Below are 18,644 nucleotides of genomic sequence, written 5' to 3' on the forward strand. Positions count from 1 at the left end.
CACTGCTGCACGTGAAGACATGAAATATTAGCTATGTGCTAATGTGTTAAAGTTTATGTGTTATGTTTATGTGTTAAAGTTTTAAAAAAAAGCCACAGCTTTACACAACTGCAAAGGATTACATGTATCAACTAACTCATTAATGATATATGATGTAGAAAAGAAAATTTTCCTCAGCTGCGGAAGGATCTCTGTGACTAGAACTTTTAGGACACAGCCAACCTGCCCACAGAGGTGAATAATGAAGACAGTTCGCTGGGTTATTTGTTCTATTTTAACACTGGTGGATTTTAGACATAAGCTGCAGGCTAAATTTGAGGGGTATCTGATTGTTTTATTCCTGCCCCCTCCCCCCCGGGTGTTGGCTGTTGAATCTTGCTCTCGAATTCCAAAAATAGGCTTTGGCTTTTCCTTGCTTGTGGTTAGTGTCCAGCTGTCACTGCCACGCACCCAGTTCATGTCATTGGGATTTGGGTACTAGGAAGGTAATTGCTAAATCCCTTCCTTGTGCCAGAAGAGTCTCTCATTCCTGGATCCCCCTCCGAGGTGGCTGGTCTATGAAAAGCCAAAATAAGAGACTGGAAAGGAGGAGCTCTTGCTCCCAAAAGGAAACAACATTTTCGCAAGTGGCATTTTGACGACCTCACTCAAATTATTAGGATGCCATTTAAAGTCTAATTATTGTCCTACCAAATATCTGTGGTATTACATGAACGTTATCTGGGATTTAGTGCGGTGGCAGAAGTGTGATGACGGCAAACGGGCCTGTCTTTCCTGGTAGAAATAACACCACTGCCACAGCCCCCTTCCTTCCTTGCAAGGGAGGTGGCTCGGGGATGTCACCTGCCGCCTGGTGCGCACGACCCAGGCATCTGCCCCAGACACTGCATGTCCCCGTGCCCAGGCCACACTGCCACTTCTCCACTGGACACTGCAAGTGCGAAAGGGCCAGAATCTTGCTGTTGTGTCTCCCTTTCCATCTTTGTCACCCACTGGCACCTCCGCACCATTCCCAGGGCTCCTCTCTCCCTCCTCATTCCCCCTCGGATCAAACCCCGAGCCCCTCAGCATCTGCTGCTCCTTTTTTTCATAAAAGCAGCATCAACAGTAATAACATTTATAGCATTGGCGCTGGGGCAGACACTCTTCTAAGCATCTGACACGTGTTCCTTCACTCTACTCTGTAACAGCCTATGGCTGGTGAGTAGGGAGTTTGGATGAAGCCTGGGCGGTGGGCCCGGGACCAGCACCTTCACCACGTGACTGCTCTCACCTGGCCCCATGCCACTGCTGTCCCTTTCCCAGCCACTAGCCATGCAGGGCTGGGGGACGGAAGCAGCCCCTTACCTGCCCCCAGTCCACCTTACACCCACATGTTCTCGAAAGTCCACTTCCTTGGTCTTTCTTTCAGACTGGAGCCGTGACAGAAATGTGAATGTTTCTATTTTATTTTATTTCATTTCACAGCATATATTCTGATTGCAATCTCCGCCACTATATTAAAACTGGAAATTTTTCCTTTGTTTTGTACGGAGATGATTCTGGTGTTTAAAAGGGGTAGTCAGAACTGGGTGAGCAAGCACACCACCACCTCAGGAGGCAAGGCTGTGGGTAGCAAATGCCTCCAGGGTCAACCCAAGTGCCTTTTCTTCTCAGATGTGTTCACGGGGAGAGGGCTTCCTTTTGTTTCTGAGGTACGTTGGCCTGAGCTACTGAGGGACTGTGTACTCGTGATGTTTATGGGAACACAGGAGAGGACATGCCATTATATCCACGTGGTATGCTTGGCATTGGGCTTCCAGAACCACCTGGAGCTCTCTGGGCACTTTCTCAGAGCCAGCGAGTCATCACCATATATAAGATGCCAAGAACCCTGGGAGGATAGGGCCATCAGCTGTGATGCTAGAGCTCAGACAGCTCAGCATTGAGGGTGAAGGGCTAATTTGTAGTCACTGGCTTGTATTTCTGGACTCTGTTTATGACACACCGGTGACTTTCTGTGGGCTATGGGTTGTTTTAGTTATGGGGAAGAGGTCCAAACGGTGAAAGACGAGGCAGCAGAGGGGAAGTGCCTGACTGATACAACTTTGGTGCCTTTGATATCGGCTGTGGTGCTGGTGGGTTTCATTGGGCCTGTGAGGTTTCTCGAAAATTCTGCAACCTGGCGAGGCCTCAGTGCTTTGTACCTCAAGGATCCCAAAGAGGCTATGCCCCATTAGCAGTAAAAAATATTACTGAATCTTCAGAATAGTTCAAGGAACATGTGGCATTTTTAGGGGCCCTTTAGTTAGCTGTACTTTGCTTTATGCAGCACGAGTGGGCCTGATAAGTTCAGCGAGAGTGGCATGTCTGTAATTAAGTCGCAGAGGCAGCAGAGTGCTGTGGTTCAGAGCTCCGACTCTGGAACCACACTGCCCAGATTGGTCCTGCCCTTCCGCCGATACACTGAGACCCCACATAGTCATGAGGGGGACCCCAGACTGTAGTCTGTGCTCAGTTTCCCCATCTGTAAATGGAAGACCTTAACAGTGCCTACTTGTCCTTGTAGAGTTGTTAGGACAAGCAATGGGGCTGTTGTTGTAAAGCAATTAAAAATGACTCCTGGTGGGCCGCCTGGGTGGCTCAGTCAGTTGAGTGTCTGCTTTCAGCTCAGGTCATGATCCCAGGGACAGACCCCTTGATCCTGGGATTAAACCCTGTTTGGGGCTCCTTGCTCAGCGGGGAGTCTGCTTCTCCCCCGCCCTCTGACCCTTCCCCCTGCCGTCTCTCTCACTCTCTCTCAAATGAATAAATAAGAAAGAAAAAAAAGATAGTTCCTGTCCCTGACTTCATAGTGTTATCCAAAGGCTTGTTGTCTTAGTCCATTCAGATGGCTATAACAAAACAGTATGACTATTTGGGGGCTAGGAGGCAGGAGCTGATTATAAGAGCCTGAAGTATAGGCTTGGGGTTACCTTCTGGGCCTTGGCTGTAGGTAGCAGAACCTGACTCGCTCACTCAAGCAGAAAAGGCATTCATCCATGTGTACTGCTCACAGGATCCACAGAAGGCTGAAGAATGGGCGTGGGCAGAAATTAAGAAGGCAAGGTCCCTGGCCCAGTTAGGGAAGACATGCCTGGCTCAAGGCCTCCACCCACCCTGGTGCTCCTTGGGCCCCCAGGCCTTGCCACTGGGAATGACATCCCAGTCCCCACCCCTCCTGGCTCCCGTGCAGAGCTCTGGCAGGAGCGTCTGATTGGCTGTGCTTGGGTCACATGACACCCTCCTGCTTCCTTCTTTCAAGGCTTCATTACTAGCAGGTGGAGAGACTGCTTTCCTTCTATCTAGGGCATACCCCCACACACACACCACTCCCTGACTCCCAGTACAAAAAGTTCAGAAGAGTTTTGAGGTGAGAGGGAGCCAAAATGACAAATGTCCTTTCCTTTGGGGACCTTAGTTGGATGTTTCTTAAGTTCTCTCATATCCCCGAGATTCTCTGGATCTGCTCTTCAGGAGAGCTGCTGTTTTCCTGGTACCGTGGCTGATAGAACATGGAACAGAGCTCTGTACCAATTAGGCTTCCAGTGTTTTTCCAGTGACGATGTAATGAGTATGTTAGCCTTTGGCACAAAAGAAAATAAGGGTGCACACTCATTTGTAACATCTAGCTTTCTGATTCAGGACAGGCTCTTTCAGGGACTGAGCTCCTTCTGTTTATTGGGAAAACAGTTGATATTTGTCATTTCTTCTAGCAATAGGAAGAAGAAAAGCGTTTAAACATTTAAATGTTTCTGTGTATATATTTAAGTACTTAGTGGTTCTATTGCAGTGAGCTGGTTATGTAGAGCTGTTAGGACACACCTCATTTTTGATGTCCTCTGCGTCCTTCTCCACGCACTGGCTCCTTTGCCTGATTCCAGCAACGTGATCCGGATTCCTGGTTCCTCCTCCCCCACCATCCCTCATCCCTCGACTCAGTTTCCACGTACTGGTGGCTTTTCATCACTTGAGGCTCTCTCTGTAGCACCCATCCTCCCCCACGTCTTGCCAGCCCATCCCACCCCACACCTAGATCAGGTCCCCCTTCTGCCCATCTTACCTACTTGATCTTTTCACCAAGAAGCTTTAGTTTTCACTCCCAAGGTGCTTCTTAACGGCACAGTGAGGGCTTCTTAAGGGTTTCCTGTTCTTGTCAGTATAGTAGAGCTGTTAAGAGGGCTCTGGGTTCAAGTTCAGATCCCAGCTCTGCTGTTTGGTGCCTGTGTTAGTGAGAGGCGTAGCCAGATGTAATTAACAAAATCAGCTCTCAGTGACTTAACCAAGTAGGAGTGAATTTCTCCCCCATGACAGCAAGTCTGGCGAGAGGCTGCAGTCACAGCCACCGCACATCACGGCCTCAGAGACCCAATGCTTTCTCTCCTTCTGCTCAGCCATTCTAGAGAGTGGGTTCTGTCCTCATGCTCCCACCATTACTGGCATCCACCTCCAGCACCAAATGTGCATCCCGGGTGGGAGGGCCAGGGCTGAGGGCAGGTGTGTGCCAACTGGGAACATCCTCCTCTTAGACACCCCTGCTGAAGGCTCGCCCAGTGGCTTCTGCTGACATCACATCTCCCACAGTGAAGTTACATGTCCACAGATTTGGGCTAAGCACATTGCCAGTATGATCAAAATGAGGCTCCAAGTGTTCGTCTTGCATGGGATCTGCAGATGCCTGTCCTGTACCATCACTAGGCATATAAGTAGTACGTGTTAAATGCTAACCCTTCACTTTTTAATGTATTTCTGTTAGGGCAGGTTTCCCCAATAAACCAGCTAGCATACAATTTGCTGGAACCTTCTAGGGTAAATACCACCCTAAATCCTCTCCTACCTCCTCACTCCACCTGCATCATTTCCTAGAGTCTGTCACCTTCTCTGTGGCTCCTATGTCCCCCAACCCCCTGCCCCTCCCTGTGTGTCTGTCCATTAATCCTGAGACTTTCATTTTCACTCCTGACCGGGGCCGGCCACAGAGCATCATGGGGAGATCTGGCAGCCCCGTGCTGTAGATGCCAGTGCCTGACACCCCAGTCCCCAAGGTGACCCTGATGTCTGCATTCTGTCCCCTGAGGGAGTTGTTGTTTAAAGCTTTTCTGAAAACCCCCAGCTCTATTCCATTTCTCTGCTCCTATGCCCACTTCATCCCGTCTTTGCCAGGAAGACAGTGGCTGGGTTGGACATCTAGGACAGGGCTCTCCTCTTCATCTTAGAAGGTCTTACACTGGGGGCCTTTTCTGCTCTTTCATCTCAGGTTGCCTCCATGGTAAGTCTCTGATCTTCCTTCCACAGGCGTGTGTTCACCACTCACCCTTCTTTCCTCTGCTTCTCAGGGGGCGCCCTCCAGCACACCCCAGAACTGCGCTCCCAGAGCTGGGCCACCCACTGCCTGGACCGGGGCCTCTGGGCCTCCGGGCCTCCAGCGCCCTGACCCTCTCATCGTCTCCACCCTGAAACCCCACCGGCATCTCCTTTCCTGGCCCCGAAGTTGAGATGCTTCCTGAGGTCCCGCCCCAGCTGCCCTCCCTGCGAGCACTCCTCTCACGTCCTCCAACCTCTTCCGAGGGTGTCAGCTGTTTTCTTGAATGTACTTTTTCCCCATTTATTTTTCTTGTGGTAAAATACATATCTCAGCACCTTCACCGTTTTCAAGTGTGCAGTTCGGTGACCTTGAATACCCCTCAGTGTGGTGCAGTCCTCAGTGCCATCCATCCCCAGAACGCTTTCCATCTTGTAAAGCTGGAATTCTGTCCCCATGAAACGCTTACTGCCCCGCCCCAGCAACCCCCCCCGCCGCAAATCCTGCTTTCTGTCTCTTGATTTTGACTGCTCTAAGTACCTCATACAAGTGGAATCACATGACATTTGTCTTTTTCTGACTGACTGACTTCACTGAGCATCACCTACTCAAGGTCTGTCCATGTTGTAGCGTATGTCAGGGGCGCCTGGGTGTCTCAGCTGGTCAAACGTCCGACTCTTGGTTTTGGCTCAGGTCATGATCTTGGGGTCCTGGGATCGAGCCTTGTGTCATGCCCACTGCTCAGTGGGGAATGTGTCTGTCTCCTCTTGCCCTACTCGCGTGTGTTCTCTTTCTCTCTGTAAAATAAATGAATCAATCTTTAAAAAAATAAATAAATCGATTTAAGGCTAGATAATATTCTATTGTGTGTTAACATCACAATTTATGTATCTGTTTATCCTTTGATAGACACTTAGGTCCCTTCCATGTGTTAGCTGGTGTGGATAATGCAGCTACGAATACCAATATACAGATCCCTGCTTGGGCCCCTGCTTTGCATTCTTTGGGGTCTGTCTTTATGCCAGTACCATGCTGTTTTGATTGTTGTAGCTTTGTAGTAAGATCTGGAATGAGGAAGTGTGAGTCCTCCAGCTCTGTTCTTTTTGAAAATTATTTTGGCCATTTGGAGTTCCTTGAGATTCCGTGAACTTTAGAACAAGTTTTTCTATTTCTGTTTAAAAAAAAAAAATGCCATTGGGATTTTGATAGGGATTGATTGTGTTGAATACACAGATCTCTTTGAGTAGTACTGATGTGTTTCCATTTATTTATGGCTTTACTTTCTCTCAGCTAAAGGTACGTCTTTTGTTAGCTCTTCTGTGAAGTCCCCAGATTATCTCTAATTATCTCTAGTAAGTCACCCACGTGACACCTCAAGTCCACCATGTTCCTTACCAAGCTCATTAATAAAAAAAAAAAATCCTTTCTTCCGCATTCTCCTTTTATTCTAAAAATTTTCTCTTTCGGGTGCCTGAGTGGCTCAGTTGGTTAAGCGACTGCCTTCAGCTCAGGTCATGATCTTGGAGTCCCTGTATAGAGTCCCACATCAGGCTCCCTGCTCAGCAGGGAGTCTACTTCCCGCTGACCTCTCTCCTCTCATGCTCTCTCTTTCTCATTCTCTCTCTCTCAAATAAATGATGAAATCTTTTTAAAAAATCCTCTTTTTTTAAAAAATATTTTTATTTATTTATTTATTTGACAGAGATTTCAAGTAGGCAGAGAGGCAGGCAGAGAGAGAGAGGAGGAAGCAGGCTCCCTGCTGAGCAGAGAGCCCGACGTGGGGCTCGATCCCAGGACCCTGGGATCATGACCTGAGCCGAAGGCAGAGGCTTTAACCCACTAAGCCACCCAGGCGCCCCCCCAAAAAATCCTCTTTCTCATAAACACACACATACGCACACGTGCATACACAAGGGTCTTTTCTGCCAGGAGTTTGGTCCCAGAGACTTTGGAGGCCTCCTTCGTCCCTACACCTCACCAGCCACCCCTTCCTTGGGTGGCCTGTCTTTGCTGCTTCTAACTCAGGTACATTTCTTGGTTCTTAGGTCCCTGGACCATTCTGTGCACCTTATTCCGGGTCTGTCTCCATTCTGATAGCACAGCCCTCCCCTGGTCCCGCAGTGAACTTCCTAAGCTCTGATGTGATCATTATCACTCTGTGCCAAAGCCAGAAGCTCCTCACTGACAGAAAGTGGAGTGTGTTTGTGGATTACCCCACCCCCACCCCCAGCACAGAGGGGACAGAGAAGTTAGGATTTCTGCCCTTAACCGTTCCTCATAGTGGGATATGACTGGACTGGGGCAGGAAGAGTGAGGACAGTGACATTAATGTACGGTTAGAAGCTTGAGGAACACAGAGGAAGGAGAACCAAAGCTGGGATTGAGGAGGGAGATAGGATATCCTTGAAACGAAGCTGCCATGTCAGACTCAGTGACGTGGGCTCAGCCCATACCCCCCCTGTAGCCCGATTCCACCCATTCCTGCCCATGTGCCCTAAGCTAGGTTCATACTGGACCACGTGCTGTCCTCAAGTCAGAGCGTACCCTGTCACCCCCACGTGTCTGTTCATAACCCCCCTTCCAAATCATAGCTGCATTTTTTTTTCTTTCTCATTAATCAAGGCCCAGCTCAAGAAACATTTTTCCAGGATGCCATTTCTGAGTCCTGTGATTACTTTCCCACGCTTGGGGCACTTGTCCATCTAGGCCTTGTGTTTGAGTTGTTTGTGTCCCTGCCTCCTTCTTTGTCCTGGATGAGAAACCACATGAGACCCAAAATTGTGTTCTAGTCAACTGTGAATGGTCCTGGAGGATTCTGTTTTAAGCTTCCAAGGGAATGCTTAGGTTTTGTAGGACTTAATGTGCAGAGACGCAAACCCATACTCGTCCACTTGTGACCCTGGCGGTTCTCAGATGTCTGCCTTTGTTCTTCTCTCCCACCAGTGCCTGGAAAGAGCCATGAAGTTTGCCTTTGAGGAGTTCCAGCTCTGGTACCAGTTTGCTCTGTCTCTCATGGCTGCGGGAAAAGTGAGTCGCCCCCTGGGAGGCGCCATCCTCCCTGTCAGTGTTCACGTCCCAGAATTCCAAGGGGTGATATGAGGCCTTGGAGAAGTCTAAACCAGCTATCGGAAGCTGTCCTGTGGTCGTTTACAAAAGGGCGATCAAATTTGGGATTTGGGAGCCAGCATGGACACGCCATAGAGAAGAAAAAAATCAGACATATTTGCCTTTTTCTGGCCCTGGTAACTTTGTCCTATGAAGACAGGCTTAAACCAAGACTGGTTCTTCACACAGACCCTTTCACTTATTTGAGAGCATAAATGTATTCCCAGAGGAGGAGGTCGTTAGTGATCATTAGTAACATATCACATCAGGTAGCGTATGATACTGGTTGGAAGCCCACGCTCTGGAGTCCAGCTGCTGGGGTTGAGACCTTGACCCAGGCCAGGTCACTGGCCTCCAGGTCCTCTCGGCAAAGTGGAGACATCCCAGCACCTTCCTGACAGAACCGTTCTAGGTAAATGAGGTAATACCCGTAACATGCGTGAAATAGTGCCCCCCACGTAGTACACACTCAATAAAGGGAGGAGCCATTGTACTTCTTATTAATTCGGACCATTTAGTGACTTATTAAGTCTGAAGTAGGAGGTTGTTTGGGCCAAGTGGAGGCAGAAATTTAGTATAGAGTGCTCTAAAATTATATAGTGTATGTTTCATAGTAACTTAAGCCTTCCCTGTCTTTTTTTTCTTCTTATTTTTACAATGGCTACGCAAGTAAGGAAGAAAATGAGGGTGATTCCAGGGAAGCACCTCTGCTTGTTCTAATCACAGTTCACTCCCCAGTCCCTCAAGAGCCCCACACCCTGGTTGTCGCCATCCTCAGCTTGGGCTCAAGGTTGAAAAACCTCACTAACAGGTTTTCTAACCAGAACCCCTCAGGGAAGGCCTTAGTGTTTGGTTCCCTCAAAAACTTCTGAGTTTCACCGAAATAATCTCCTTTTGCCAAGTCTGCACGGGCCGTGAAGGTGCTGAAAGAGTGTATCCGTCTGAAGCCCGACGACGCCACCATCCCGCTCCTCGCCGCGAAGTTGTGCATGGGCTCCCTTCACTGGGTGAGTAGGGCTGGGGCCCTGTGCTCACAGGCAGGACTGCCAGCCTTTCCCACCTCAAGGCACTGAGAGAAAATAGCAATCCTTCAGCTACATAAAAACAAGGCTGTTCAGAGGCACGGCCCCCAGACCCCCTCAGGCCTCCCCCACCCATCCTAGGACTGAGGGGAATCATGTTCCTGGGATCCCCATGGGAATGTGCTTCAAAAGTTGAATTGATAATGTAGAATTGGAATTCATACTCACGGAAGTCTTGCTGTAGATTCAGGGGGTGCGGGACTGAGGTTTATGTCACCGAATGATTCACTCTTAGCAAGGCTGAGTTCTTCTATAAAGCAGTCACCCGCTCCTTCAGCTCCTGTGTAAGCCAGCCATGCCATTCCTCTTCCTTCATGTAGGCTTTCCTCTTCGGATAGTCTTGTTCAGATATGAACTGGGGGCTAGTCTGGTTTGTAACAGTTCCAGTACCTTAAAAATACACCATTGAAGAGGAAGATAGAAAAGCTTCCACTAACCGCTGAGGTGGTGGTACACATAATTACCACATGCGATCCAGTTTTAATTTCTTTTCTTTAACTTCACATCAAGATTAATTACAAGGAAAAAAAAAGATTAATTACAAGAAGAATTTGCTCAAAAGACTGCAGTGCCTTGCTAAGGGTCTTCACCATTACGGTCCTTGCTGCCTGTTTTTTTTTCCACTTTTCCTCACCCAGCAAGACAAAAGTAAGCCTTGGGAGAAAGTGTTCTACTTCTGCTCAGTTGGACTGGGGGAAATGTAGAAGGAAAAAGACATTTTGAAAGAGCAGGTTCTCACCTGACTCTCACAGCTGTGAAGGTGTCGTGTGGTCCGTGCAGGATTCGAACATTTGGTGCCAGGCGAGGGAACAATGCAGGCAGGCTCCAGCCGCAGGCCGGGGAGCGGGCCAGACCCTGCAGCTTTGAAAATGCCAGTTTCTAGCCATGAATTTTGTCGTGCCCTTCCAGCTATGGCATTGTTCGTGACTGTCACGTAGATCTCTCTAAGACCAAAAATAAACAGACTCTTTTTTTAAAAAAGATGAGCCTAACAGATTTTTTCTGTTTATCTTTTTTACATTTTTATTATTAAAATTTCTAAATTCCACCAAAGTAAAGAGTATATAATGATCTCCTGGATACTCTCACCCAGCTTCAGGGACCTTAACGTTGGCCATATTTTGAAGGAATGAATCTTATTATTTTGGTTTCTAATGAATTACGCCTAAGGTCTTATCGTGGGTGTAGTTTCCAGGTGCACATTTTCTCACTGGAATCTGCTGGCATGAAGTCCGTGTGATGTGCATTGTAAAATAAATAGACGGGAGTTCTGTACATGTTAACAGCTTGTAGGAAAGAGAATCCAAGCCTAAATGTATTCTTTTGGTTGATTTAAAAAAAAAAAAAAGGAAGGACCTAGACACAAAAAGTTTCAAGGACTTTATTTTAAATATATATAAAATTCACCAAATACCTAACACAAAATCAATTAGTAAAAAATAGAAATAAAAAAGATAGGAACCCCCCCTCCCCCAAGAATGAAAATGACTCTGGAAAAGAAGGTAAAAAAGCAGTAAGGAAAACGTTAAAGAAAAAAGGCAAGGTGGGAACCCTGAGGACCGTCGGAGAGAATCAAATAAAGAAAACGGAATCGCCGCAGTGGAGTCGGAAGATTTGGGAGTGATTTTCACAGTGACTCATCAGAAATCTGTTTTTGGCAGCAGATGCTTATGGGAACTCATGTTAGAAATTCTGCAGGTCGTTGTTGTTTTTTAACTTGTCTGGTTTTTCAGTTGGAAGAGGCAGAGAAGTTTGCCAAAACTGTCGTAGATGCGGGAGAGAAAACGTCAGAGTTCAAGGCCAAAGGCTACTTAGCTCTGGGGCTCACGTACAGTCTGCAGGCCACTGACGGTGAGAGACGTCCCCCCGCCCCTCCTGGGATCTGGGAGCTTAAGTCTGCACTGCAGGGTTCCCATAGTCCCCAGAGAGGACTGTCGCAGGAGGCCACGTATTTTGGGTCACTCAGGCATGCCATCATGTGGGAACCTGTGGCTGCTGTCCTTTCTGCTCAAACTGGCTGGAGAGTCGGAGAGCAGAGACGAAGGTCCTGGGGGCCAAAGTGCATGTGCTGGCGGTGCACAGTGCCCACCTTGCAGGTGCAGGGCATCTGCCATGAGGTGAAGGTGAGGGGGCCCTTGAGAGATGGTTCCCCCCACCCAGCCTGCACCTGCGTCCACCCTGGCACTTGGTGGGGCTGTCCCTACATGAGGAGATACTGGATCTCAGGCACAGGAATGTGGAAGAGTTTAGGGCCAGCCTCCTCCAGGCAGCTTCCCTTGATTGCTCAGGATGCCCCTTCTCTATTGGTACATTGAAATTCACAGATGTTTACACTTGCTGTGTGGCAACTTACCAAACACCCATGCGGTGACATGCATTTGGGATGTACATAGACCTTGCGGACTCTATTTTTTAAAAATCTTAATTATGCTTTGTATCCTTAATGAAGTTTTCCATTATGTGTTTGCAGGAAGTATAAATTGATTAATTATTTTCCTGAACTCTTAATTTTTCTTCAACATTTCATTGTTAAATATAATATGAAAACAAAAAATTTCAAAAACCCATGTATAATTAATGAATTAGGATACAGCAAATATCTTTGTAATCTCCACCCTGCTCAGGAGGTGGAAGCATGCCAGCCCCCTGGGGAACTTTGCATGTGCCCCCTGACAGTCACAGGACTGCTAAGAGAAAATGCTCTCCTGATTTTTATAGTATTCATTTTCTTTTTCTTTTTTTATAGTTTCGCGATAGTTAATTTTACAGATTACCCCAAAGCCTTCTTTCATCTGCCCTAAAATAATCCGAGAACTTAAAGAAGTTTCGCGTATCAGTTGATTCTCAATACTGGCATTTGGCTACTTTTTCATGCACACGTGGTACGCTAGCAGACACCCGCCAGCACCTTGCTTTAACTGTAGTAGACTTTCAGTGAAGCGGGAGTGTAATGCCCTGTGTTTATCCCTCTCGATTCCAAGGTTGGACCCCACCTCTCAGCGCCCTGTAGCTTTGGGAGAGCTGCTCAGCCTAGTTGATCCTCATCTTGCATTCATGGTTCAGTAGGGTCACCTGAGGTTCCCTCTAGCTTCGTCCCTGTTATTCTGAGTTCCCTGTGGTGATAGCCACATCTGGCACTTGGGGACAGCCATCCTCCGTTCCCAGTGTGGTGGCAGGAAGGGATCTGGCCCGTGATGATGTTCAAGAGGGCCTCTTCAGTTCCACCCACAAGCAGTTTCTCCAGGACTTTTGCTCTTGTCCCAGTAAAAAGTACCTTTATAGTTCCCCTGACAGACCCAAAGGGCACCATCTTTCACATGCTCCCTACAGGGAACATGTGGGCTCGAGGCAAGATGGCCTCACACTTTTCAGCTGATTTTCTAGTGTCAGTGTTGGCTTTGCCTGGTCTCTCCCTTGTGTTTACATCAAGGTATTAAAGGTCCTGGCCATTGTCCATTGTGACTTAAACGGGCCTTTTATAGCATCAGGCTAGTTCCCTTGGCTCAGTGTCATAGCTTCTCAGTGCCAGAAGGACCTCTGAAGGCCATCTCTAGTCAACACCGTTGGTGCTGGAATCTTCCGTACCACCCCGTAGAGGTAGTCCTTACCCAGAAGCCACACGCCTTCACCCTCTGGAGTTCCCAGCTGGCCTTCTGACAACAGTGCCCCATGCCTCAGGCATCAAGGTCACCTGCCAAATCATACTCTCCCCTCAGCATGGCTCCACAGTGGTGCCCATCAAGTATGCATGTCTGGGGTCGGCCTGGGCTTCATTGCTCAGTGCCTGCACCTCTGCAGGCATGCAGGGGCCACAAACGTGTTGCTTTTGTTCCAGTTGAATGTATAGGTTTTGTGATGAGCTTCGTGTTTGTCAAAAACTCCCTGATCTTCCATGCCACTGACTAATTGAACCCTTTTCTTAGCTTCTTTGCGAGGGATGCAGGAGGTCCTACAGAGAAAGGCGCTTCTTGCATTTCAGAGGTGAGTGGGAGTTCATCTTTTCACTCGGCTGTTCATAATGACACCAAAGTATGATAAGTATAAAAAGAAGAGATATTTATAAAGATTATGTAAACAGTGTTTTCCCCTCAGGAGTCTTTCATCTTGCGCACTGAACATACAGTATCAAAACTTGCTGCCTGACTTGTTGCCGTGCAATCTGCACTCTTACTCTGTTTACCTAACATTTGGGCACGTGCTCTTCATTCCTAATCAAATGATTTTAGCTCTAAGAAGTTGGGTACTCTGGATGTCTAGGGAGCTGATTCCTTCTCTTAAAGGCAACTGTCCTCACCTAGAAGAGGGATCGTTCTTTGCTAGCTTTTGTTTTACATGTCATGCTGCAGATTTTTATATGACAGAATGAAAAAAGCCAAATTTTAGGACAGTTTCTGAAATGCTTTATTATTAGTTTCTAAGACACTGGTTAATGTTTCTAAAATACTGGTTCCTGGCAGGCAAGCAAATCTCAGGACCCTGCACGCCCACCGTGCTCCATAAACCGTGTGATCGTCTTCGTCATTATGATCTTCAGGAAATTAGGAGAGGGCTTTGTAATTAGAGTGCCTGAGGGCTCTTTCCCACCCCTTCTCAAGCCTGATCCTCAGGCCAGTTAAGGCAGACAGTGGTGCATCTTCTGCAGGTAAGGGACGAGATGCACAGGACAGAAAAAGAGTTACCAGAGTCACACAGCTATTGAGGTCAGGATAGACTCACGGTCTCCTGACTCCCACTCAAGCTTTCCCTGTCCCTACTGTACCATGCCGCCCTAATTTTGTTTCTTACTGCAGGTGTAATAAATCACCCCAACAAATCGTTGCCTGAAAGTATAGCCCCATGATGTCAAATCTTGAATGGGGATTGATCCTGCCACCTTGACTGTATCTGAGTTGCACTGACTTCTTGGAGTTGTATTAGAAACTTAGTTACTTACCTAAAAATTTCATGAGGCCCTGTCAATACCTAATAACCTTCGTTCGATTTCTTTCCTTCGAACAGGGATAGCCTGCACGTTTGTCACCACGCACACCTCCCTTTTCTCATGAAATCATCATCACTTGGCTTCAGTGACTGGGAGACTCTCGTCTCGTTTCGTTTTGTTTCCTAGCAGGCTTGCTGATGGCTTCTTCACTTTGCCAGTCCCGCCCCGACTGGCTAATGGCACAAAGTACCAGTTGACATCTGCCAACAGACCTTCTGTCTCTGTGCTAAGCTTTTGTTAGCGTTCTCTAGCATGGAGTGTAGAAGCATTTCCATTTCAAATAATCTGGAGTTTTCTGTCCTCCAGTCCTAGTTTGTCAGACCCACACATGGATGCCTCCGAAAGTGGTCATCACATCTGTTTCACTTTTCTTAAATCAGCACATCTTACCAGCTCTCTAAAAACAGCCATGGTGGTGGTCTGCCTTGAGCTGCCAGAATTCGTAACTTCATGTTACATAACAGCCATTCCATTGGCCTGAAATTCCTTTCTGTTCCTTTTTTACTTAGGTTTCAGTTCATAGAGTTTTGTGTTTTTTTTTAATATTAGTTCATGGGAGTAAAGAGTAATGAAATCCTGCTTACCTACACAACCATCTTGAGGAAGGCTAACCTAAATTAATATTTGTGGAAAATAAGTAATATTTTTCAAAGGAATAAAATTATTTTGTTTCAAATACATTCATTAACTGGAACTATTCTAGTACACTATAGACTTAAATCTATAACGCAATGATTTGAAGTAAGTAAGAATGATCTGTATTATTTCTTAAATGTAAGCAGGTATTTAAAAACCACTTGGCGGAGAAGTACTTATTTGCTGTGCATTATAAATCTTCTCTCCACAATTCTATTAAGTCTACTATCGTTTGACTATTTTTTGTTTAAAGAGAAAGCTGTGTGATTCAGGAAGGATGAGGTGGGGGCTCCTGGCTGGCTCAGTCTGCGGGGCATGGGACTCTTGATCTCGGAGCCACACATTGGGCAAGAGGCCTGCTTTAAAAAGGGAAAGGGGTGGGGTTATAGTTAGAGCACATGAAAATTAACTCAATTATCACTGGAGTCAGAACTCGGAAAGATTTGCTGTCTAGTGGACCCAAAGAGGTGATTTTTGAAAACATACCAGATGCATGACTACATCTTATTCCTGAGACCCTAAGCTGTTTGCTGACTCATACACTCAGCCCGGGCAACTGAACCAGCTCATTTGCCTGGTACAGTGTTGTCTGCAAATCTTTCTGAAGGTGTACAGCTGATCTGAAGGGTTCTCACATCCTCCAGAGAAAAGCAAGCCTGCAAAGAGTAGAAGGCATGTTTCAGGAACTTGACCCCCCACCCCCCACCGGCCATATGCAGAAATCTAGGCTGCTCCACAAAGAGGGGACATGGTGTCATTCGTGTTTGCCATACAAAGTGACCCAGCTTGTCCAATTTCATTCTTTTTTCTCTCTCCCTCTGAGCTTGAGTTTAAGTTAATGTGGTATGTTTTGTGGGTGTGGAGTGACCAACTATCCCGGTTTGCCAGGAACTGGGCAGTTTCCCAGAATGTGGGCCTTTCCATGCTAAAACCAGGACAGTCCTAGGCAAACTGGGACAAGTTGGTCATCCTATGTGTGTAACTCCTGAGAAATAGCTTTCATCAGTTTATTTTTTTTTTCTTAATAACACACTGATGTCACGCCCACTAGAATCAGGACTAAAGGGACCTCAAAAACTGACTGAACAAGACAGCAGAGTGATGTGGTAGGGAGGCCAGGCCTCCGGATTTCGCTTCTGGCTTTACCTCTTCAGCTGGATGCTCTTAGACAGGATGGTTAATAGTAGATGCTTTATAAACTATAGTTATTATTGTTACAAGGTATATGTCTTATGGGCCAGGATCAGATTGGCCAGTGTTCTCTATATTCTTGGTTCAATTCTAGAGGATGTTGGAACCAGAGTCTAGGGAAGTACTGGGGTGACCTCAGTGCATGTCGAGTTTTAGCTGGGTGGTCTGGGAGGCCAGTCCATGCTTTTCAAGAACAGCCTGGCATACCTCTCTCAGGGCATGCTCCTCCTGCACTGTAATGATCACTTTGTGTCTCCCCCTCTGTGGGATGGGGGGAGCTCCTGAAGGAAGGGCCCTTGAATTATTCTTTTCATCTTCAGACACCCCAGAGAGAAAGTACTGGCATCACAGTACATACTACATAATGTGATGGTTGGATGGATGGGTAGATGAATGCGTGACTAGGGTGGATGGATGGATTAGTGGTAGATGGATGGATAGATGGTTGGGTGGATGGTTGAGTGGATGAGTGGATGGATGGATGGATGGATAGGTGGATGAGTAGATGGATGGATGGATGGGTGACTTGGGCAGGTGGATAGATGAATAGATGGGTGGGCAGATGGGTGGATGGGTGAATGAGTAGATGGATAGGTGCCTATGGTAGATAGATGGATGAAGAATGATTGGACAGATGGATAGATGGATGGAGGGATAGATGGATGGATGGGTTACTTGGGAAGGTGAATGAATGGGAGTAAGTGCATAGATAGATGGGCAACGTCAGTGAGTGAGCAATCTAATAATTCTTTCTTTCCTTATAGAAGAGAAATTGACTTAATGGATATGGAGGTGCTTTGACAAGGGAAGTGCTTTTGTGAGTGTCCCTGTGGTGCCATTTTTAGGTCTCTGGCTTTCTCCTAGCAGCTTCAGCAGGTCCTCACTGTTTGGGAATGGGGTTTATGAGGCTGCTTCAAATCCATGTGCAGAGAGGCACCAGGGTGCCTCAGTCGGTTCGACATCCAACTCTTGATCTCAGTTCAGGTCTGGATCTCAAGGTCATGAGTTCAAGTCCCCCATGGGGCTCCATGCTTGGTGTAGAGCCTACATTTAAAAAAAAAAAAAAATCCATGTGCAGAGTCCAGCAGGCTTATAGTTTTCAAGATCACTTCTGTCCTTCCTCTTGCCTGCATCAACATGCCGATTTCTGCTGAGCGGATTTCTGGGGACATGGCTTTGCCACGGGAAGCATGGCTGCTGAAGCTGTTCTGCCTGACTGAAGCAAGTTTTCTGGAGTCTACATGACCTCATCACTGTGCACTTTTTCTTGCTTTCTTGGGCATTCTCCTTTATCTCTTTGTTGCTTTCATAGGCTAAAGTGGTCAGTTTAATTCATTAGCCAAATTACTGAAGTGAAATTTTTCAAATGTGTACATTTAAGTTGCGTCTCCTAGAAACTTGGCAGTTGGATATCTGTTATTAGTCAAGTTGGCAGCTCTTCAGAGTTTGCGCTGAGGCACCATGGAAGGCTGAGATTTCTTTCCCTTCTGGTTTGTTCCTTTCACAGTCAGTGCTGTGGCTACCAGTTAGTCATTATTTGATGAGGCCAGAGTGGGGCCTTTGGTTAGGACTATCTTCACCCACTCCCCGAACTCACTGGGCCATTGCCAACTTCTCCCTTGGTTGGTGTTGGGCAGAGGCAGCCATGATTTGACTTAACTTCATTTGTGACAACTCTAGACTGGGCTGAGAAAATTATAGCTCTGAGGAATTTTTTTTTTTAAGTTGTAGAAACCTGGCTTTATCAACTGTGAAAGAAGATAAGATAAATAATGCTAAATAATTCAGAGTCTCTTCATAATTAATTCTGTAGTCATTTTTCCTGAGTAATCGGGAGAGACAGAAACCATGATATTCCAATCTCACTTTTTATGAATACTGAAGAAAAAAAAATTCCTTGATGTATAAATTCATGGAAAACCAATACTTGTAAAAAAACAAACAAACAAAACAAAACTGGAGCCCACAGAGCAGACCTCGCATAGCAATAAGACATTTAAAAAGGCGACACAGGCAACTACTGAGTCACCACCTCTTAAACTAAGATTGTGTCCTGAGGCAAGGTCACCACTGAAGGCTCCCCAGGAATGGGAGTTTAGGTGCTTTGCTGTTGAGATTAACAAAAGGACAGAGCCCCCCGCCACCCCGGGCCCCACCATGACACTTTTCCCCGCAATGTGGTAGCTCCACCTGGAGCTCCACCTGTTGCCTAAACAATGCCCTCATGGTTGGACTTTGTGTATTTTCTGGAAGCCGAATACCTGGAAGACTTTTGAGCCTTTTTCTCCATAGCAGGATGGACGGTTTCAGTAAAAGGCTTTATTACTAC

General features: G+C 46.8%; 1 protein-coding gene across 6 annotated transcripts in view; it reads left to right on the top strand.

The window, feature by feature from the left end:
• Positions 1-18,644, top strand: part of TTC7B (tetratricopeptide repeat domain 7B) — a 248,341-nt gene that overhangs the window by 136,429 nt on the left and 93,268 nt on the right. For all 6 annotated transcript variants that reach the window (XM_046007995.1, XM_046007989.1, XM_046007990.1 and 3 more), the window contains 4 exons: positions 8,264-8,347; positions 9,328-9,432; positions 11,241-11,358; positions 13,431-13,488. In XM_046007995.1, the coding sequence (XP_045863951.1) occupies positions 8,264-8,347; positions 9,328-9,432; positions 11,241-11,358; positions 13,431-13,488 (365 nt within the window). The remainder of the gene's footprint in view (positions 1-8,263; positions 8,348-9,327; positions 9,433-11,240; positions 11,359-13,430; positions 13,489-18,644) is intronic.

The sequence above is a fragment of the Meles meles genome, chromosome 6 (assembly GCF_922984935.1).
Source record: "Meles meles chromosome 6, mMelMel3.1 paternal haplotype, whole genome shotgun sequence".
Taxonomy (NCBI): Eukaryota; Metazoa; Chordata; class Mammalia; order Carnivora; family Mustelidae; genus Meles; species Meles meles.